At 33.3% G+C, this 21,336-nt stretch overlaps 1 protein-coding gene and 1 non-coding gene across 2 annotated transcripts; one reads left to right on the forward strand and one right to left on the reverse strand.

Moving 5' to 3' along the window:
- Nucleotides 1-348: 348 nt before the first annotated feature.
- Nucleotides 349-21,049, reverse strand: LOC110425989 (glycerophosphodiester phosphodiesterase GDPD3-like). Its single transcript, XM_021441443.1, has 8 exons — nt 20,849-21,049; nt 7,411-7,422; nt 1,925-1,984; nt 1,728-1,808; nt 1,409-1,609; nt 1,197-1,292; nt 684-880; nt 349-580 (listed from the first exon to the last, which is right to left on the reverse strand). The coding sequence occupies exons 1-8, from the start codon at nt 21,047-21,049 to the stop codon at nt 349-351; spliced, it is 1,080 nt and encodes a 359-aa protein (XP_021297118.1).
- On the forward strand, nt 5,796-5,902 carry LOC149527785 (small nucleolar RNA R71). The gene has a single exon (XR_016352282.1). It is a non-coding gene; the product is annotated as a small nucleolar RNA R71 (small nucleolar RNA).
- Nucleotides 21,050-21,336: the final 287 nt, after the last annotated feature.

Consider the following 21,336-nt stretch of genomic DNA (forward strand, 5'->3'; position numbering starts at 1 on the left):
CTATAACAAACTTAGGGATAGAATTCAGAAGCTTCGTAAATTTCATTTTCTTGGCTAACAGCAAGGTGCCTAAGACAAAGCGAAATAGTAAATGCTAATGATATTCAACACATCTTTGCCTTGAGCAGTTGATCCCCAACTTCACAAACTATAGCCATGAGGCGATTCGGGTACCTCTTCTGTTTCTGAATAACAAACAGTCTGTGTATAAAGGAGCTAGGACATCAATTAGTACAGAAAACTAAGCATAACTAATTACATCAGATGTTCTATTAAAGGGGGGGAGGAGGAAAGTTCAACATGGTGTACATATTTTGAGATCTGTCAAACTAGCTAGCACCCATTAAATCAAGAGTGAATAAGCTCTGGTATTAGCTTTGGTAGAAAGGAGAGTTCATCCTTTGAAAATTGGGGCTTTGCGTTCAGTTGCATCTTCCCTCCCTCTCCAAATAAGCCTTTTTCTTCTCCCTCCGTTGGTTGGGTTAAATTCGATACTGACTCAGTAATCTCCTTAATTAGGTCAACAATAACTCCCTCTACACCCATTAGATGTTGCATGTAAACAACCTCTGGCACATTACTGCAAAAAATTAAAAAAATGGCAATGCACGGATAATCAACCAGAGGGAAATAAAAGCAGAGCTTAAGAAACAAGAAATAGAGTTGGAAACTGTCCAACTTACTTCAGTTGGCCATAGGTTATGAGGGAAAGCTTCGACTCTTCGATTCTTTCAACCGCTCCAGGACTTCTAAAGATAGCTCTGACTTCGGATACAATCCCATGCAAGCCAGTGGCCAGGCAGAGCTTAATAGCCTCATCCAACGAATTCCTTCTTATGTCCGTGTAAATTTCACATCCTCCATTAGTGAGGAAAAATACCTGCTCACGGCAGGGCCAAAGACTTTCAGAAGAAATCTTCACAACATTTCAGTTTGAACAAAAAAGAAACCTTAATTAACTATGTCTGTGCTTAGAAATTAGTTTGAAATGTTATGATCGGATATAATTTCTCAGTAGAGATAAGATGCATGTCCTGCTTTCTTCTGCTATAATCTACTCATAATAGCACATACATTGCAAAAATGTTTGATCATTTATCACCATCGATTGCTGAAGATCAGCTTCGAATATAAAAGCTAATGGCAATAGCAATAGGTAAGATGTAACAGTATTAGTGAAAAGAAAGTAGTTATACAGGGTATGTGCTCTGTAATTTTCTAACCAACTGGGCCGCATCAGGTTGAAAGCTTGAAAACATGACTGGTCTGTCCTTTGCATTCTCAAACACCACCTGGTTCATGAAATTTAGAAAACCAGAAATTCTTTACGTATCCTTAATCTGAAAACCATAATGCAAAGATCAAACCTCCCCAGTTCCCACCACCTAAAGGCTGAAACAAGCATTACCTTCAGGATAGCTTGAAGTAAACGTGAGACTTCCTCTTCCTCATAAACAATCTGATCATCAAACTTCAATTCGATATTAAAACCCAAGGACTGATCAACATTCCGGAAAACCTCTTCCAATGTACACAGAGGAGCATCTTTTTCAACCTTCCATTCAAAGATCCTCCCATTCTTTGTTTTCCTGAAAATCGATTCCCCCAGAATTGCAATATAGCAGCAAAGCGAAAGGAGAGAAAATGAAACTGCTGTCAACACAAAATTGTCATTCTAAAACTTATTCAATCAAAAGATAAAGACCAAAGGTGAGACTAGTTATCACCTTTCCAGGCTCTTTCTGGGGTCCATAGGAAAGAAATTCAGCTGAAGTAACTTCTGTAACTCTTTTCTCGACAATGACACCCTAAAATTAACACCCAAAAAAAAATCAGTATAGGCTAAAAGAAATCATGGGAGATCAGTGGCTCCAGTTTTATGTAAAGAATGCAAATTATTAGAGCAGAAGTGAAAATAGCTAACCTTGTCTTCATGGAGGATGAAATTGTCATGGTAAATGACTGGATAGTCATCTTTTGTCACCTACAACAAATAGTTTTTTTTGTTTACAAGTTTCGTCTAAAGGTTCTTCGTTCATCCAATAGTTTAAGAAACCAAGAATGGCAATTCAAAGAAAAAAAAAAAAAGGAAAACTGATCAGTGCCCTTCAAAATATTGAGCGCAGATTATAATTAATTCAACAACGAACGCTGAAAGAGTGGAATGGAAGTATTAAAAAAGGGCGAATCAATCGATTAACCATAGCTAGCTCTCTCAATCGATTAATTCATGAAGCTGGCTGAGACATCATGCTCTTAATTTTCGACCAGTTAATCTGGGCCGAACATGAGGTCATGTCCATTGTGGGGCAGCCCAGATCCAGTTGGATCCGGGTTGAAAGTAAGGGCCACAAGCAAAGGACCACATACGTGTCTCCATCAGAACTGGTTACTAGATAAAAAACAAATTGGCAGTTTCGCGGCGAATAGAGGCAGAATTATTTTATCGTCTCAGCGGGGTTCACATGCACCTCCCACGTGCACCCCCACCTCATCCGAACAAAATAACGTTGCCTCTTTCGAGCAATAATAAACGACAGACTGGCAGGAAACGATCGGCAAATTTGTAAGCAACATAAGCCCTGCTGGCCGTTGGTTGGTTACCTACAGTTTTGCTCTGTTTTGGATTTGGACCCTTTGCCCTCAATGTAACGGAAGGAAAAAGTTTGGTTAACGGAGACCAGATAAGGATGACCCTTATTTTCCAGCACCAAGTGAAGTTTTACCATCACAAAATCACCTACCTTGAAATATACATCTTTTTAAGATCAATCAACCACTATTTCATCTTGTTAGTGGTTTTGTGTAGACAGGCTAGAGCTAAGTCTAGTTGTTCTTGCCAAGCTTAAGCATGTTTATAGGCTGCAAAAGTTGGACCAGTGTAGCCAATTGCTATGGTACTTGATGTGAGAAGTTGTTGCCCTGTCACCAACTCGAAAGAGCTTTGTCTAGTTGCCTCATTTCGCTATAAGTTATGGGAGAATTGTGCCGCATCTATCCACCTCGGCCAATCAGTTTGCATTTTGCGTACAAAATGGTGTAAGTACATCTCTAACAAGGCATCACTCTTTCAATTTGCCCATCTATTTAAGGGTAGAAGCTTATGGAAAAGTTCAACTTCGACCCCATCATTTTAAAGAGTTCAATCCAAAATCTCCAAATGAATCATCCATCCCTGTAACTTATAATGGTCAATGGAACACCTCAGTATTTAACTACATAGCTCATGAATAGTCTCGCGGCCTCCTCAGTTGGACATCCATAATTAGTAAGGCTGAAAATGGAATATTTGAAGAAGTGGGCTACCACGACCATGATGCACCCCAATCCATTTACCTTGAGCACTCCCACGATGAAGTTCATACTCAAGCTCTCCAATGAGCAACTAGGTATAAGTAATGGCTCAAGTAATCCTACAACCTTCTTTTGCTCCATTTTGTCTTGTTCGAATATCATACAAGTGCGTACATAACTTTCCACATCCTCTCTCATGTGTGGCCAATAGTAGCTTTCCTCTATTAATGCCAAGCTGTGGTGCATCTTAGGGTGTCCAGCCGAACTCGAATCATGGCACTGCTTTATGATCTCTTTTCACAATCCTCCATGTTGCAAGCACATATAACCCAAACCTTTTAGTGTAGAAAAAGCCATCTTGGACCCAAAACTGTCTGGTTTTCTCATCTTTGCCATACTCCATCAATGATTGCGCCATAGTATCATGTGGTAGTCCCTCCTCGATGCACAGTAAAAGGGCCCCCTGCGCTTCACTTGTGACTATTAACGTGGCCTTCTTATTAAGTGCGTCTGCCACTAAATTTGTCTTATTAGGCTTTTACTTTAATCGGTAGTCTAATTTTGCCAAGAAATCTTGCCAACGAGCTTGTTTAAGATTAAGCTTTTTCTGGTTTTAAAAGTACAATGTCGCCACATTATCTGTCATTACCAAGAATGAAGCCCTAAATAGGCAATGTCTCTCTGTGTGAAGGCAATGCACTACTGCGGTCATCTTTTTCTCTTGCACTGTGTACCTCCATTCGGTCTCAATGAGCTTGCTATTCTCAAAAGCCATTGAATGCCCCTCTTGCATCAACACTTCTCTAGTGGCAAAGTCTGATGCATCAATGTGGACCTCATATAGTTTGGTGTGATCCAATGATGCTAACACTGGCTCCTCACACATTGCCTTTTTCACTTTCTTGAAGGCATGCTAGCTAATTGTATTCCACTCCTATGCCTTTCCATTCCTTAGCATGTCAATTAGTGGTGTGGTGATTAAAGAATAGCCTCTGAAAAATCTCCAATAATAATTAGCAAGGTTCTTAGTCAAGTATGACCTCCACTTTGTTTGGGTCCATTCGAATGCATCCACCACCAACAATATATCTCAAGAAAGGTACCTCTTGAAGGGCAAAGGTGCACTTTTCCTTCTTCATAAATAATTCATTCTCCCTTAATGCCTTCATCACTTGTTTAAGATGTACCACATGCTCGTCTAGTTTTTTACTGTAAATGACAATGTCGTCCAAGTATACAACCATAGACTTATCAGGGAAAGGTTGTAATACCTTGTTCTTGAGGGTGCAAAACATGGTTAGAGCATTAGTGAGTCCAAATGGCACCTACATCATTTAATGCTTTAGCAAAAAATAAATTACCAATAGTGCAAGGGATTGTGAATCTTCGAGGATCTTTGAGTTTAGGTGGCAATTTATTTTGGAGGATTGCACTACACTTTTTTGTAAAAAACACAATTTCATACTCACCTAATTTTCTCTTCTTAGAAAGTATGTCTTCGAAGAACTTAACTTGGCATTACTTCCAAAGCTTCAACAAATGGAATTTTTTCGTGCACGGTCTTGAAGACATCTACAAATTTCTAAAATTGTTTATCAAGCTTCTACTTTTAGAGCCTTTGAGGAAGATGGTTGCCTTGAGAAGTTACTTGATTTTCAACTTTTTCATCATCTTTCTTTTCAACTTTAATAATTACCTTTGCATCATCAACAAGCTCTTTTGAAGATTCAATTGATTTTTCACTTACCTCTTCAACTTGTTTTCCAATTTTTAGAGTGATTGCCTTGCATTGTTCCTTACCTTTAAGGTTGGCTTGAGTATCACTTAGCAAGGTACCTTAGGGTCTATTATTGATAGAGCTATCAAATTATCCCACTTAAGTCTCAAGATTGTGAATTGATGCCACTTGCCTCAGAACTATGGTATCATTTTTCACCATACATTGCATGAGAATATCTTTCAAGGTAGGCTTCTTTTCAGAGATAAAAGGTCTAGCTTGTTGTGGAAAGCCAAAAGGGATGTTAGGCCTTAGATTTGAAGGTCCAAGGTTATTGTTCCATAAAAAATTGGGATGGTTTCTCCAACCAGGATTATAAGTGTTGGATTATGGATTATTCTATTTCTTGTTGAAGTTCCCAACAAATTGAACTGCTTAAGAATTAAATAGATGTTGATAACTTTAATGGCTATGTCCACACAAATCACAAGTTATAAAAGAGTTTGGGATAATATTAACTCCTATTGTATCAAATCTCTTTGTCATAACAGCTACTTGTGTAGTCAAGGTATTAAGTACATCAATCTCAAAAACACTAGCAATTTTTCTAAAACCAAATCTTTTTAAAGGCAGTTAGTAATTATTAACAATCATCTCTTCCAACAAGTTATAAGCCTCATAAAGATTATTACCAATTAATACCCTATCAACAGTAGCATCAATTGTATATCTAATTGAACTTACCAACCCATTATAAAATGTTTGAACTTGTAGCCATTGAGGAAGCCCATGTTGTGGGCACCTTCTAAGCAGATCCTTAAATTGTTCCCAAGCTTCATACAAGTACTTGCCATCAAATTGTGTAAAAGCAATTATATCATTCCTCATTTTTGCAATCTTGGCTAATGGAAAGAATTTGCGAAGCATTTCTGAGCTAAGTCTTCCCATGTAGTGATAGATCCCATTGAAAGTAAATTTAGCTAGCTCTTTGCCTTATCCCTCTATGAAAGAATCTCAATCTAATAGCATCATTAGTCACCCCCATTATACTTTAAAATGTCACAAATTTTCAAAAAATTCACAAGATGAGAATTAGGATCTCCACTGGATAACCCACTAAACTAAAGTGAAGACTAAATCATTTGAATCTAAGCATACTTGATTTCAAAATTATTAGCATTGAAGAGGGGTCTTCTAGTGCTTTGGTGCAAGCTTTATAAGAGAGGAACAACATAATCTTGCAGACTTTGTTCTCTTCAAGAATATGATTGATAGCATTGTTGCCATTATTATTATTATTTTCACCCATTGTCTGATTTAGAGTTTAAACTTACAAATTTTTCCTTTTGAAGTCTTCTAAAAGTTCTTTCTATCTCTGGACTAAAGGGAATAAGATTCAAGTTTATGCTCTACATACAACAACCAAATATGTCTAAAAACAAGAAAAATAAAGTTTGAATTAATACTAAATTTTCTTGTCATTAATATTAGTAAAAATTTTAAAAAATAATTTCTCGACAACGGTGCCAAAAAGGTTCTTTTAATTTTCTACCCACACTAGTACACATATCAAACAGATAATATATTGATAAACAGAGTATCGATCTCACAAAAAATTGATCTAAACTTTCACTAAGTACTAAAATTAACACAATTCAGTTTTATCTAAACAAACAAAATCAAGTGACTAAATAAATTATAAACTAACTAAATCTAATTAACAAGAATTTAAACTAAAAAATCAAAGCAATAATAAAATTGGATAAAATTCAACTCAAAAAAGCCTAGCATTACAATATCTTTCACATTTCATCTAAATCTTGCCTTTCTTTCTTAACTTATTCCAATGGGTTTAATTGCTAACCTAAAGTCTTCAATTATTTATAAAGCTCTCTCAAAATTCTTTTAAAAACATCTATTTTAATCAAAATAGTATATCTTTATGTGAATTAAAATTAAAACAAATTTATTAAATTCAAGCTCTAATATTGGCTACATCTAGCATATAGATATATCTCTATCCAATACACATATCAGTTTATTCATCTAAGCAAATAAATATGATCATATGCCATTTCAAATTTTAGCCTACTCTAAACTCCCTCTCTTAAGTTATGTTTAGATTTTCAAATCAATTTAATTGGAGATCAATCAATCAAAAGCATTAAGAACAAATTGGAATAAACAATTCAATTCAATTGAAAACAAGAAAGAATGAGATTAAAAATTTAAACTATATGTGAGTTCAATTGCAATCCTAGAAAAAAGAAATTAGCTACTCATAATTGCAATAATAAACAAAACATATAAAGTTCAACCATCAAGAGTTATAAGAATAATAAAAGCTAAGGAAGAAGGAAAAAAATAAATATTGGCAACCTTAGTCTTCAACCTTCAACCTCAACTTCAAACTTCTTGAATCTCTCTTAGGATTTTCTTTTTACTACTAACTTCTCCTTAAGCTATATTTAAATGCCATTAACTTAACCTAATATTTCTTAATTTTACCTACTTGGCTCTTAATATGGGTTTAAAATAATTATAAAACCCATAAAAATTTAATCAACCTATAGCCTTTTCTTTTCCACACTAATTCTTTAGATTTTTCCTCTCAATGCTGCGATGCATCGCCTCAATGCCATGGCATTGGCCTGGCTGCAAGTTTTCTCTTACTGATTATTGCACTTTATCAACTTCCAAGGCATTTTACTCCATTTTCAAGGTAGAACTAGGTAAAATGATCTTCATAAAAGTTGTATATCTATTTCTTAGCTTTCTAATGGTCTAAGAATCATGTCATGTGGACATTTGGAGTGGAAGTTATACTTGAAATACCACAAGATGTACAATCAGAACCTTAGTCCTTTAATCACCTTTCTTCACCAATTTGAAACCTTATTCTCTAAAATCTTACAAAAGCATTAATAAATAATAATTAAAAGCAAGTAAATAAACATAAAATTGCATAAACTAAAATAACTTAACAAAGTAAACTAATTAGAAAAATAACAAAATCCTAATCTAAACTTAAAAACTTAGCTTGCTTTTAATAACAAAATGAGACAAAATAATTCTATAAAATAAAATTATCAATAGCTTTTGATTCCAAAAATCAATATTAATGGTCAGGAGCAAAAGATAGAATATGAAGGTCTTCTTAGAATTTACTTTACTTGTAAATGTTATGGTTACCCGAAAGAGATATGTTCTTAAAACCCTATTAAACCAACTACTAATCCTAAGGGTGAATCTGCACACAAGAAAAAGGTTGTTGTTGGAGACTCTTCCTTTGGTCCTTAGGCAATGGTGACCAGGAGACAACATTATCATCCAAGCAAACAAGGCCTTAAATTATTGTGGTGGCAAAAGAATGGTAATAACAATGGATCTCATTTTACGATCCTTCAAAAAGAGGAAATCGATTTGGTGACAAGAGATTCGAGAGAAAATCACAATACAAAGCCAATCCATTGTTCAATCCTCAAATTTTCTGAATTAAAAAAGACCAATGTTGGTTATAAAGCTTGAGAAAATTTTAAATGAAAAGTTCTTAGCAGGATCCTTTAAAATCCATGATGTGCCAAATGATGTGATTGATTCATATGGACCCATGCAAGAGGAACCCCGTGTTGACAAACACAATGAAATGGGAAATCCTGAAAGCCAAACCACTTCTGTCCTCTTATGGATTAGAATTTGAAATCTAAAGTCAATAATGTAACCTTCCACTCTCCACATGTAGCTACCAACGTAAAAGATATCTTTCCCATGCAAATAGACTCCATTCCTAAAACTCTTGACCCCAACATGGATAAATAACACCATACACTATCTTTTTTAAACCCTAAAAATCACAAAATGGATCCACCTACTAAATCGGTCCTAGCTCAGAAAATCAAAGCCCTCCAATCATCACATAATGGTAGTGGAGGAGTAGTTATTGATTGAAGTGGTAAACCACTTGACAAAAAAAATTCTAATAGGTGATTAAAAAGGGTTTGTTAAAAAATAAAGCTTGGGGTTAAAATAACAACGAAGATGGCTTTACTTTCAATCCCATGCAATTAATTAAAAGTAATTAATAAGGTGCTAATAGTGGAAGAAGTGGTAACGTCAGATACAGGTATGGTTTTTAATAAAAATCAGAAAATCTGACCTATTATGTTTGCTTTATTCTTTCTTGATTTTGGTTATGGATATGTACTTGTGTGGAGATATCAAGTGGCAAGTAATTAATCACTTTTGAATATGAGTAAGGACTTCTGCAGATAGTTGGCACCTTTGATATTGGTTCTAGTTGAGCCATGAATTAGTGGAACTACCACAAATAACATTATCCATAAGATTGAATTTGAATTCTCAAATCGTATTAAAGTTAATGGGTTTTAAGTGGAATTTGGCTCATGTGAAATCATTGAATTTCAGTTAGAAATTTGATGAATAACAGTCAATTTTTACTTTACATGGTGGAGTAAGAGAATGGGCAATAATGTTTTCTCGTGAGGCATTTACAAGGTATGTTACACGGACAGCTTGTCGTGCCCTTTAGGATGATCTTTAAATAATAACATATACAATTATGGGTCTTTGGTTTGCAACACCTTTGACATTTAATAAGAATCTAAGCAAATTAGTCACACAGCAAGCCTAAGGAGCCTCATGAGTGTGATAATGATATAAGAAATGTATATGAACGTGGATTTAATATTCTTATATTTGATGCATAATTACATGAAATTGTAAGTAAGTAAATTGTATTTGGTCAAGGGTGATATAAGGTTATAACTATGCATGTAGTTATTAGTGTGGTGAAGTATGTTGCTGGTTATTGGAGCATAAGATGGAAAAATGTAGATGTAAGCACACTGTTGATGGTACAATAGCTATATAATCTTGTTATTTAAATTCAAGTTGTATGCTTAATTCATATCTTGCATAATGGACATTGTTAAACAGTGAACATGCGTTGTGTGATTTAATTGATGAATTAAGTGTCTAAAAGTTTGATAAAAAATGAGTTATGACTTAATATATTGTGATGTGTTTAGGATTGATATGAGATGACATCCATGCACATAATTATGAATCTGAATATTTATGAATATGCATGACAAGATGTAGATATATCGATGAGAATAGGTTTTAATTATATATTGAGGGGTATGTTAGCAGAGCAACATGTCATGTGGTTTTGATTGCATTATTGAACATAATTCTGAGATTTATGTTTTAGTGGAATAAGAATGTGGTATACTGTGTAGTGTATATACATTTGAAGTTGAGGTTGGAATAGATTTGCTAAGATATGTATATAAGCACATATAATAGAGGAAATGAAGGATAAATGAATTAAGTATGATATATTAAATGTGTTGAATGCTCTATTGGATTGAATCAGGTTGATGAGATTGGAATGAGTATGATAATAGTGATGTTCAAGGTTGAACCTTATGGGAAAAGCCAATTAAGAGACAAAGAAAGAAATTATTTGGAGAAGGACTAAATTGAAAAGAAAAAAATGTTAGGAGAAAGACTAAATTGGAAAGAAAAAAATATATCGAAGGACTAAATTTAAAAAAAATAAATATTGGAGACTAAATTGAAAGGAAAAATAAAGAAAGAGGTGTAAAATGTGAATAGAGTAAAACGTAAGCACTAATGGCCAATTAGTCATTATGTCCACCTAAGTGGGGGGCTCCTATCAAGTCATCTTGGTTTGTTTCCCCATTATTCATTGGTTTGAAAAGATTTCATGTTTCTCTCTTGGATAAAGGTTCCAAGCTTTCTCCTTGAATTTTCAAGCACTCTTATTAGTAAATTGGAGAAAAGTAGAAATTAAGGTAAGAACAAGCTTGCTTCATGATTAAACTTCAATTTTATTAATTATAATTCTTAGTTCGGTTATGTTCTAGCCACTGTTCACTCTCTTCAAATTTGAAGATTTTGGAGATTTTGATAACCTTAATCTAGCCACTAAGGTAAAGGTTTTATGTTTAATTGATTAAGATACTTGATGTTGTTATTTGAAGAATGGTAGAGGAGTTAAATGCTTAGTTGGTATGCTGAAAATTCATACATGAATGTCTATGAATGCTAGGAAGCTTAAGGAACTTTAAATTGGAGTTTTTATGGGTTTTCAATTCAAAGATCAAGTTGGCTATGGGCTGTTGAGTTAGAAATAGGTTGATTCAAGGTGAGTTTTACTTGACTTACCTCAATTTGAAGTAAACTAGCTAGAATTGTGATAGAAATGTTTTGGATATCAGGTTTACTACTATTATGCAATATAATCTTTGGAGCAAGGTTTACTACACTTTCCCATCAGTACATTACTGATATTTATGCATTGGCTCAATGATAGACTATCTTTGGAGCACCAAGTCTTGTTAAAAAAAGAAGATTCAATCAGTTGTATTAATAGAGTTGTAGTATAAGTAAACTGCAAGGTGAGCGGATATTGCATCCAAACAATTTTGGAAATGCATGACTTGAGGTTTAAATTTGTTGCAATGTAAAGGTTTTTTACAGAAAATAATTGCATGGGGACAAATTGATTTCTTTATGATGTTGTATGAGCCCTATGATAGGGTGAAAGTGTTACATATATTCATGTGTATGTTTTGAGCTATAAATGACTTGTGATTGAATTCTGTGTCATGTATGCATTAGGTTGATGTGAATGATATGTAATGTGATTGTTATGTTTGATGATGCATAGTATAGCCTTGATGAGGAAGAAAAATACCACTAGAATATAAGGGTCAAAGTATCCGAATAAAGTAAGGGTCAGAGTACCTTAAATGCACATTTAGCCTCAATAAGGCAGATAATACCTTTAGACAAAGTTATGTATGCATTCTGTTGTGAAATTGCAATTGATGTATGTAATGGTTATGTTTGTTTTGATGGGTAAGACTTAATTGCATTATGGTTTTACATAGGAAAAATATGCACATTACTTACTAAATGTATATTGATTTGAAATAAATTCCTGGTTGTTGCTTGTTCCCCCCTCCATATCCCTCACTAAGTAATTGTACTCACCAATTCAACTTCATGTTTTATAGATCCAAAGCCACATAAGACATAGACATGCGAAGGATCTGAGAGCCTATTTTGGTAGGTTCGATAACCATGGCGTTTGATATTATCTTTTGCACTTGAGTCATTCCACTAGTAGTTGATAGTTAATAGATGGTTTTGGTTAAATGTTAGTCATTTGATCTTGTTTATATGTACATGTATACTCTGATTATGAGTTAATGCAAATGCCTAGTGTATGGCAAGGTAGCCATTAGTTGGCAAACTTAGAAACTGTTTATGTAATGTCGATTCTAAGTAATGGCAATTGTTTTTGACACAAAACTGTGCTTATTGTATATAAGTGAAATGATATGCTATAAAATATGACTTATGTAATATTATGCATGTATATAAGGTTCCAAATGATAAGTTAAGAGATGATAGTAATGTATAAGACTTACATCGGTGTTTGATGGATTACCTCCATCAAGTCTTCATGCTAGTCACGGCTTAGGTCACGACATGGTTTATTGAAGGTGATTTCAATCTTTTTTTTTCTCATGAAAAGATGGGAAAGTGTAATCGATAGTAGTAAACCTTATAGATTATTTCAAAATTTCATCAACACAAATGTGATTATAGATATCAGGTTTCAAGGCCTTGAGTTCACTTGGAAAAGAATTCATTAACTTGAACGTTTACACAGATTTTTCTGTAACATAGGTGCACGTTCTACTTTCTTGAAGCTTCAATGACTTATTTGCCTCAAAATTTGACCATCATCCCATATTAAAAAGTTTTCATGACAAAACCATTCAAGTTAGCCAAATACTTTACAAGTTCTTAGCAGCTTAGTTAACACATCTAAACTTCTCCGAGTGTGTCTAGTCAGCTTAGATGTATGATGGTTCTATTCAAAACATTTTTTAACATTTTGTGGAAAAAGTTCAACATTCAAATAATGAAGTTTTTGGAAACATTTTCTACCATGAAAAGAAACTTCTAAATAGATTAAACGAGATCCAAAGAGTATTAGAGACAAAGAATTTAGCTTTTTTAAGAATCTCAAAAGGGATTTATCCGGTGAATATCAAACAATTCTGCTACAAGAGGAAATTTTCCAATGCCAAAAGGCAAAGGATAAATTTATTCACTGTAGTTATAAAAATACAATGTATTTTCACGTTAAGATTTCTAAGCGAAAATGATGGGGGAGTATCCCTTAATTGCAATTAGATGATGGAGATTGGTACTTGGATTAGGGACAACTAAAAGAACTAACTTTGGAATTTTATCAAACGCTTTTTACTCAAGAAGTAAGCGAGGCCACCCCTATCTAATTCAAGGTAAGTTTCCTACACTTGTTATTGATGATATTCTTATTTTAACTAAACCACATTCCATTGGAGAAACTAAGGTGGCATTTTTTGATATGACTCCACTTAAGGCACCAAGCATTAATTGTTTGCGTGTAATGTATTAGGTTTCATGGGATATAGTGGGTTGAAGCCCTTGCAACTTTATACAATTTATCTTTGAGGTAAGTATTGATACTTGTTTGAACAATCTATAGTGGTTCTAATTCTAAAAAAGAATGCATTTTGTTTGGCACAATGAATTTAGATTTATTAGCTTACTATCGTTAGTGTACAAATTGCTACTAAAGGTTATGGAAAATCACATCAAGTCGCTAATGGCTAAGCTAGTAAATGAAACCAAACAAGTATTGTTATTGGTAGACATATTATGGATAATATTATTATAGTTCAAGAGTTGGTTCATACGCTAGATCGCAAACACGGATGAAAAGGCTTTATGGCTATCAAGGTAAATATAAAGAAGGCTTATGATAAGCTTAGATGGGATTTCATAATGGATACTCTATGCGATGTTGGTTTTCCAAGTTAATTTATTGATTTTATTGCATGGAGTTGGCAAGGCTGCAATACTCAAATTATTTGGAATGGTTATCTCATAGACTCTTTTACAACTTCAAGAGAAGAACGAGAAAGGGATTTTTTATCTCCTTACCTCTTTGTTCTATACATGAAGAGATTATCACATGGCACTAACTTGGCAATGAATCTGGCTTATGGAAACCATTTCAATTCAACAATCGTGGATCAATGATATTTTATATGTTTTCTATAGATGACTTAGTCTTATTTGTTAAGGTTTCAGAACAACAATTAAGAGTCATTATGGAAGTTCTTGACATGTTTGATTGGAACTAGGGTGAGAAAACGAATCATGGTAAAACTTTCATGTATTGTTCCCAGAACATGGGAAACAATTTATCGCACAACTTGGAATAGATGTTAGGTTTCTTTTAACAAATGATTAGCGACTTATCTTTGTATTCCAATCATTCACAAATGGAGATGTCTCAAACACTATCAATACTTGGAGGAAATGGTCCAAAAGAAACTAAGTGGGTGGAAAACTAGTACTTTATCTTTTACAAGCCGTTCGACACTGGTTCAATTAGTTTTAGTTTCGATATCGTACTACGTCATGCGAGCTTCAGTAATCCCTCAAGCTATTTATGAAAAATACAAAAAATTTGCAAGATGTTTTTCTAGGGTTCCATGGGGAATAGTAAGAAAATTCATCTTGTCAAATGGGTAATATGTCCAAAGAATTTAAAGGCTTAGGCATTTGAAAATTATGAGAGATGAATGATACTTTTCTTATGAAGTTAGGGTGGTCCACCATCAGCAGTCTTCACAAACTATGGGTTCATATTATGAGAGAGAAATACAAAATTCTTATGGCCATGATTCTTGAGATTAAAAACATTCCTTGGGCATTTTTTATTTGGCATGGCATTGGTCGACTTTGGCCTTCAATAATGGAGAATATGCTCGTTGATCAATTGGCTTAGGTAGAGCATCAAAATTTTGGTGCGACTGTTGGACTACAATAAGGCGGATTATTGGTTTTTTCATAATCATGTTCTTCCAAATGAAATAAATAAAATGGTGAATGCTTATGTTGATGTGAATGGTGATTGGGACTTTCGAGTAGTGTTGGATATTATTCCACATGAAATAATGAAGTATATCTTGGCTCGAAAACCTTTTAATCCAAATGATGATGAAGATAGAGTATTTTGGGCAACATATCAAACTGGAAAATTTACAATTAAATCAGCATACAATTATATTGCAAATCCCAATTGTTTGGTGGAGAGCTAAATTTAGTGATTGATTTCGAAATGACCTAGTGCTCATCGCATTCATACTTTTTAATGGCTGGCATGCAAGGATTGTCTCTTTACTAATTTAAAGCGGACATGTTGTCATCTCTCTAGCAATTCATTTGCTCGTTATGCAACATAGAAGCCAAATCAATCATTCATGTCATCCACAATTGCCCTCTTGGTAAAACTACTATGGATTCTTTCATTCCTGCTAACCTCCGTCGCCTTTTTTATGGCTAGAGTATTCTTGATTGGTTTTATTATAACCTCATGGGGGTGGTATTCTAGTTTTGCAATACCCACTAGGGTGTGTTATTTTGCATCATTGTGTGGTTCTTTTAGATGTGGAGGAATGAAGAGATATTTAAACATTGCAACGTGATTACTACTCACAAGATTATCCTAATGAAAATATCTTGAAGATACCATTTGATTTTGGTTGTGCTTTATTTTTATAAAAATTGGTGTCAATAGCTTCTATGTGGAGGTGTTCATTGAATGGTGTCTGCCACCTCAAAACTAGATACTAGTTAACACTAATGAAGCTCATCGAGCTTCTTGCCAACAATCTACTATAGGAGGTGCTATTCGCAATCATCTTGGGACTTGGAAATGTGGGTTCTTGATCAACCTTCCAAACTACTTTTCATATCGAGTAGAATTATGGGGTGTTTATTGGGGATAGTTGTTGACTTGGGATGAGGGATGCTATTAGGTGATTTTTGCTATGGATAACAAAACCGCTGCTCAAGTTAGTCAAGTAGAAGTAGATGAACTAAATGATAATTCAAATTTGACTTTGGTCGTTAAAGACCTTTTGAAGAAGGAATGGCAGGTTAGGATCATTCATGTGTATTACGAATTTAATCGTTTGGCGGATTTTCTTGTAAATATGACTTTTCAATATCTTATTGGCACAATGCTTCTTAAGGGTCCTCCTAGGGATAGTGCATAAATCTTATTAATCAATGTTGTTGGAATTTCATTCCCTCATGCTATTTTGATGAAATTGTTCTAGTTTTATGTCTTTCTAATAAAAAATTATATAATTTTAGATAATATTAATAAATTATACTATTATAAATTACTAAACTATCAATATCAATATATTATGAAATTATCAATAATTATGAAATTATTAAATCATATTCATAAAAAATATTTAATTATATAGTATTAATGAACTATATCATCGTAAATAACATTAAATTGTTATTGAACATCAAACATTTTATAGTATTAATAAATTATAGTTTTTGAAATTATATCCATTAGTTATTTCTTTTGCCACTTGATGATTTTGAAGTATTTACTATTTACTTAAAAAATTTTAATTCTTTACCATTTTATATTAGATTTAATATTCTTTTAAATCATTTAATTAATTAATTAGTTAAGATTTTTTATTATAAAACAAAACCATGAATATTATTTTTTACATATGAACACTACTCACCTATAATTGAATGGTATCAGAAGTGAAAACATTATTTTCGAAAACAAAGAACGTAAGAAGTTCTGCTTCTAATAAGTTTGAAAATTTTATTTTTGGTTTTGAAAAATCTAAATAAATAAAAAAATCAGTGATGTGAAACGACACCATCAGAATTCAACTTTCAACTATTTTTATAAAACGCTTTTAGCCATGATATGATTACATAAATAATGTGACTAGATATTTAACAGTGGCAATCATTAACATGGGCAGTAGGTGAAAACTAGGTTCAAGCAAGTCACGAGTGAATGAATCTACCTATAATTTAGTGGGGAGTTGGCAATCAAGTGTAAGAAAGTAGCCATTACTACGACATTCATTATCGTTTTTTAATTAATAATTAATTATCGTTTTTTCCTTGCCTACAACAACTGAATTATTTCATTGTAATTACTTTTGCTTACAGACAAAAAGGAAAGAAGTCACCACCTAAAAACTATATGATCAAATTCAACAAAAAGTGGAAGCAATATTATTGGAGCAAAAATTGGGTCTACTGGATCATTGGGACTTATCTCACCACGAACTGTCCTAAACTCTATTATTTACTTTGGATTTTTCTTGTAGAGTGTTGTAGAGAAGATAAGGATTTCAAAATTGAACGTCTTTTCGTTTCCATGCATGAGAAAGAATAATATAGAATTTTCTCGACACGAAAACATAAAAATCAAGTGTCACCGTCACGATGAAGAACTCAAACTGATCCTCAAGATTCAAGAAGCTTTTTATTCTTTCACACGCATTACAGATGTAGATCAAAGAAGCATGCATGATTCATGTGTTTACCACTATAATAATAAAAATAGCGATTAAAATTAAAGAAGAAACTGGCCACAAGCGTCGCGTCATGGATTCTTTCACCATGATACACCATTCATCCATCTAATTTTACAAAATCAAGTTTTGACCAGTGTCGTGCCCCATCGATTGTGCTTTTCCAATTTTGTTTTTTTCTCTTTGGACGGGATCTTAAAAACTCATGATTCCTCAAATTAAAAAAAAAAAAAAGCAAAAAATTATCAGAACTAATGAAGCTAAATAGAGTTAAAATAGCCATTTGTTTAGTATCCTTCGAACTAAACTGATATTGTGGGCATGCACTTGACAAATCCTACAACGGCTTTGAATGAAAATATGTTTAATTGTTGATAAAGTTGCTGGCTTAAACCTTTAAAAAGTTCTTGTACTATGATTATTATTTTAAGTAAATTTTTATTTTTTTGTTGTATTCAAACGAGTTTTTAAATTTTGATTTAGATTTAAAAAAGTCTCTAACCTTAATGAAAATTTAACCATTGTTAAACTTTATATTAGTTGGTATTTTTTATCTATATGGTATATGATTTAACCAAATAGCATGATCACTTGACAATTGATGTGTTCACATGATAGCTAATGCAATCATATGAAAATTAACATAACTATTTGAATGTAATAAAAGATGAGAGATTTAATTAAATATATAATCATAGAATAAGTTATCTTAAGATTTATAGCAAATTTATTTTGAACGTGTTAAACGGAGGCTCTGCCAAGGAGAAAGAATCGTCAGGATTCTAACCGCTTTTGTCTAAGTTCATTCTTTCAATGTGGCATTTTTAAAAATAGCTTTTAAAAATAAAATATTTTAAAAAAATAACCCTCTTTATAATTTTAACTATATTTAGTCAAGTTGGACAAAATTACTTTTAATGAAATTACACGTTATGATATTACACTTTGTTACACACCATGTATAAAAACATGTTACACGCCATTATAAGATTGTTACATGTCATGTATAAAAAAATATTATTATTACACGTCATATATAAAAATATGTTACACTCCATGGTTAAGTTGTTACATATCATGTTAAAAATAATACGGTTGTTACACGCCATATACAAAAACATGTTACACACCATAGTTAAAAAAGTTTGTTACATGCCATGCTGAAAAAGAAAAATAATTATTACACTCCATGTTGAAAAAATATTGTTATTACACACCATATTCAAAAACATTTAATTACACTTTAATGCCTAAAATGTTGTTGTTACTTATGAACCAAAACTTCAAATCTTTTCAACTCTCTTCATTTTATTTTATTTTTTTAGTAATTTGGCACTCATTAAAGTGTTTTTAACATGTTTTCATAATTCAGAACATAAATTTTCTTATTAAAAATATTTATTTCGATTAAAAATCAAAAAAATTTCTGTTAAAAATCTAAGTTTATAAATTTTAAATTTTTAAATATATTGGTGTCTAAGTCCTGAATTGATCCAGTTAAAAGTAATTTCAAACATCTATAATCATTTTTACTATTTTAGTTTTATTCAAAATACCTAAAAATTAAAATTTTCAAATAAGCACCCACCCAAGAACATTAAAACTATCGATTGGTGTCTTGAGAATGTAGAAAAGAAAAATCTAAAAGCGCGAGAGAGAAATCAAGAACATAACAGACGAATGTTAAAGAGAGAAATCGATAAAATTAGAGTGTGGGATGGTGAGAGAAATAAATCGGAAGCACAAGTGAAAAGAAATTATGATGAACGATTTAATTTATTAAAAAAAAATTTAAAGATATTTTTATCAAGTTATGATTAAAAATAATTAAATTTATTTTAATAATTATTTTTAATATTTTTATCAATAAAAGTTATTTTTTATAATTTTTTTTATAAAAATATAACAATAATGTCTTCAACTTTCATTTTGTGGGTCACATCAATGGCAAATTCAGTGTTACATAATTTTGTTTTACCCTTTCTTGCGCTAAGAACAGTGGACGCATTGATTTTTGGTAAAACCTTTTCATGTCCTGCCAAACTCTGTGGCGGCTCACAAGAAAAAGAAAGCCGGATACGGTAGACGCCACTTACATTCCAAAATTATTTATAGATTACGAGGCTAAAAGTTAAAATTCACGTGAGGCTTCATCCAATTAGAGCTAGCCCAGCATGGTCAAACACTATTTCCCAGTTACAAGGTTAAAATGTATTCGTCTTCGCTATGGATATCATATCATCTTATCATATACTTGGAGTTTCTGCGTGAAGTCTGAAGTGGATATGGAATATAGAATATACGGGAAACCATTCGTCAAGCCTACGCAAATGGCGATAGAACGAAACGACGTGACAACCGAAAGTAAAGCTTGTGATCAACAGCACAGGTCACGACCCAAAATGAAGCTACCTCATTTGATATTGCTTTCCATTTCCGGTGCAAAAGAGCAGTATTGTATTGTATTGCAAGCCAGCTATGTGATGCAACTTCCGGCAAAGTTTAAATTGCCAATCCATTGACATCGTGTCTCAAGTTTTTATTTATCTAGCAAGAGCGAAAGAACACTCTCCTTAATGGCTTCCTGGTTTAAAAAGGAAATAGCTTATAGACCAAATAAAGTAGAACATTATTGAAATTGCAATTGACTCGAGAGCCACTAGCGCTAACTAACTCTTGCCTAATTTGGTTGTGATGAAGACATGGATTTGATAGTCTTTGTTTTAATTTAACGTCACCTCTGAGTTGCAGAGTTGATTGAAGACGCGCCCTTGAGTTTCTGAAGTGGAAATCAAGTCAATCGGCACTTTGTAACTTTGTTGATTCATAATTTGGGATCTTCACGTACGCCAAAAATTGAGATATTCGCTGGCAGGCATCTTAACCAAGAAGAGCAGAAACTAGAACTCTCCTTCAGTACCCAATAATTACAAGATTTTCTCCAGGTAAATATCCTCTGACCTCCATGATGAATGACCACGTCAATGTTGGATTAATGATAAACACGGAAATAATGGACATGTTATAGATACTGAAGTGATTTAAGATGACGGTTCTTGAATTAACAATTTTAAGTCAAGCTTAGAGATCATTGTATTTGGTTTAACATACTTCAAAGATGACATCTATCGGAAATATGAGCCTCTGATCATGCAATTTCAAAACTACTTTTAAAATTCTTGCATGAAGAAGGTTGTTAGGGTCCAAAACGGTGATAGGCTCAACAAAGCAAAAGATCCGATATCTTCATGCAAAACTCCAAGAATTACAAGTTTGGCCCACCTCGTTGCTTGCCCAAATTCTGACGGTAACTCATCAAGTTCAAACCATTAAAGATTTAAACCCAAGAGATCACATCAGCTCTAACAGGTCCATTTCCAAAATTCACACAGCTCACAAGAGGACTTGAAGTCTTAGTGCTTAACCATGATTCAATATTCACCGACAAAATCTCTGATTCATGGCTCTCCTCTCTTAACGACACTCTACTACATTGAGCAACCATCTCACTACTTTGCGACCATGATGTAATGGTCCCACCCATTGACGTTCTTCCCATGGGCCTCTTTTATAACAATTTTGGTCGTCTCGCAGGCAATTCGCACGATTGGTTGTCTTGCCCAGAGTCGTCGTTGTACCCCAAAACTTGGATTGGTAACCCATGGCTTTCCCAGCGACACTTAACGCCACGACGCTACTGACAGGAGTGGCTCTCCTAGCCCATTAACGATTACAAAATGCTTGTGATTTAATTTCATCCTACATCTGTCAAAAAAATATTTGCTATGAGATCATCTAAACCAACCTGAATAGCATAAAAAACTTCACGAT

The sequence above is a fragment of the Theobroma umbraticum genome, unplaced genomic scaffold (genome assembly GCF_002168275.2).
Source record: "Theobroma umbraticum cultivar Fairchild unplaced genomic scaffold, ASM216827v3 scaffold_30.0, whole genome shotgun sequence".
Taxonomy (NCBI): domain Eukaryota; kingdom Viridiplantae; phylum Streptophyta; class Magnoliopsida; order Malvales; family Malvaceae; genus Theobroma; species Theobroma umbraticum.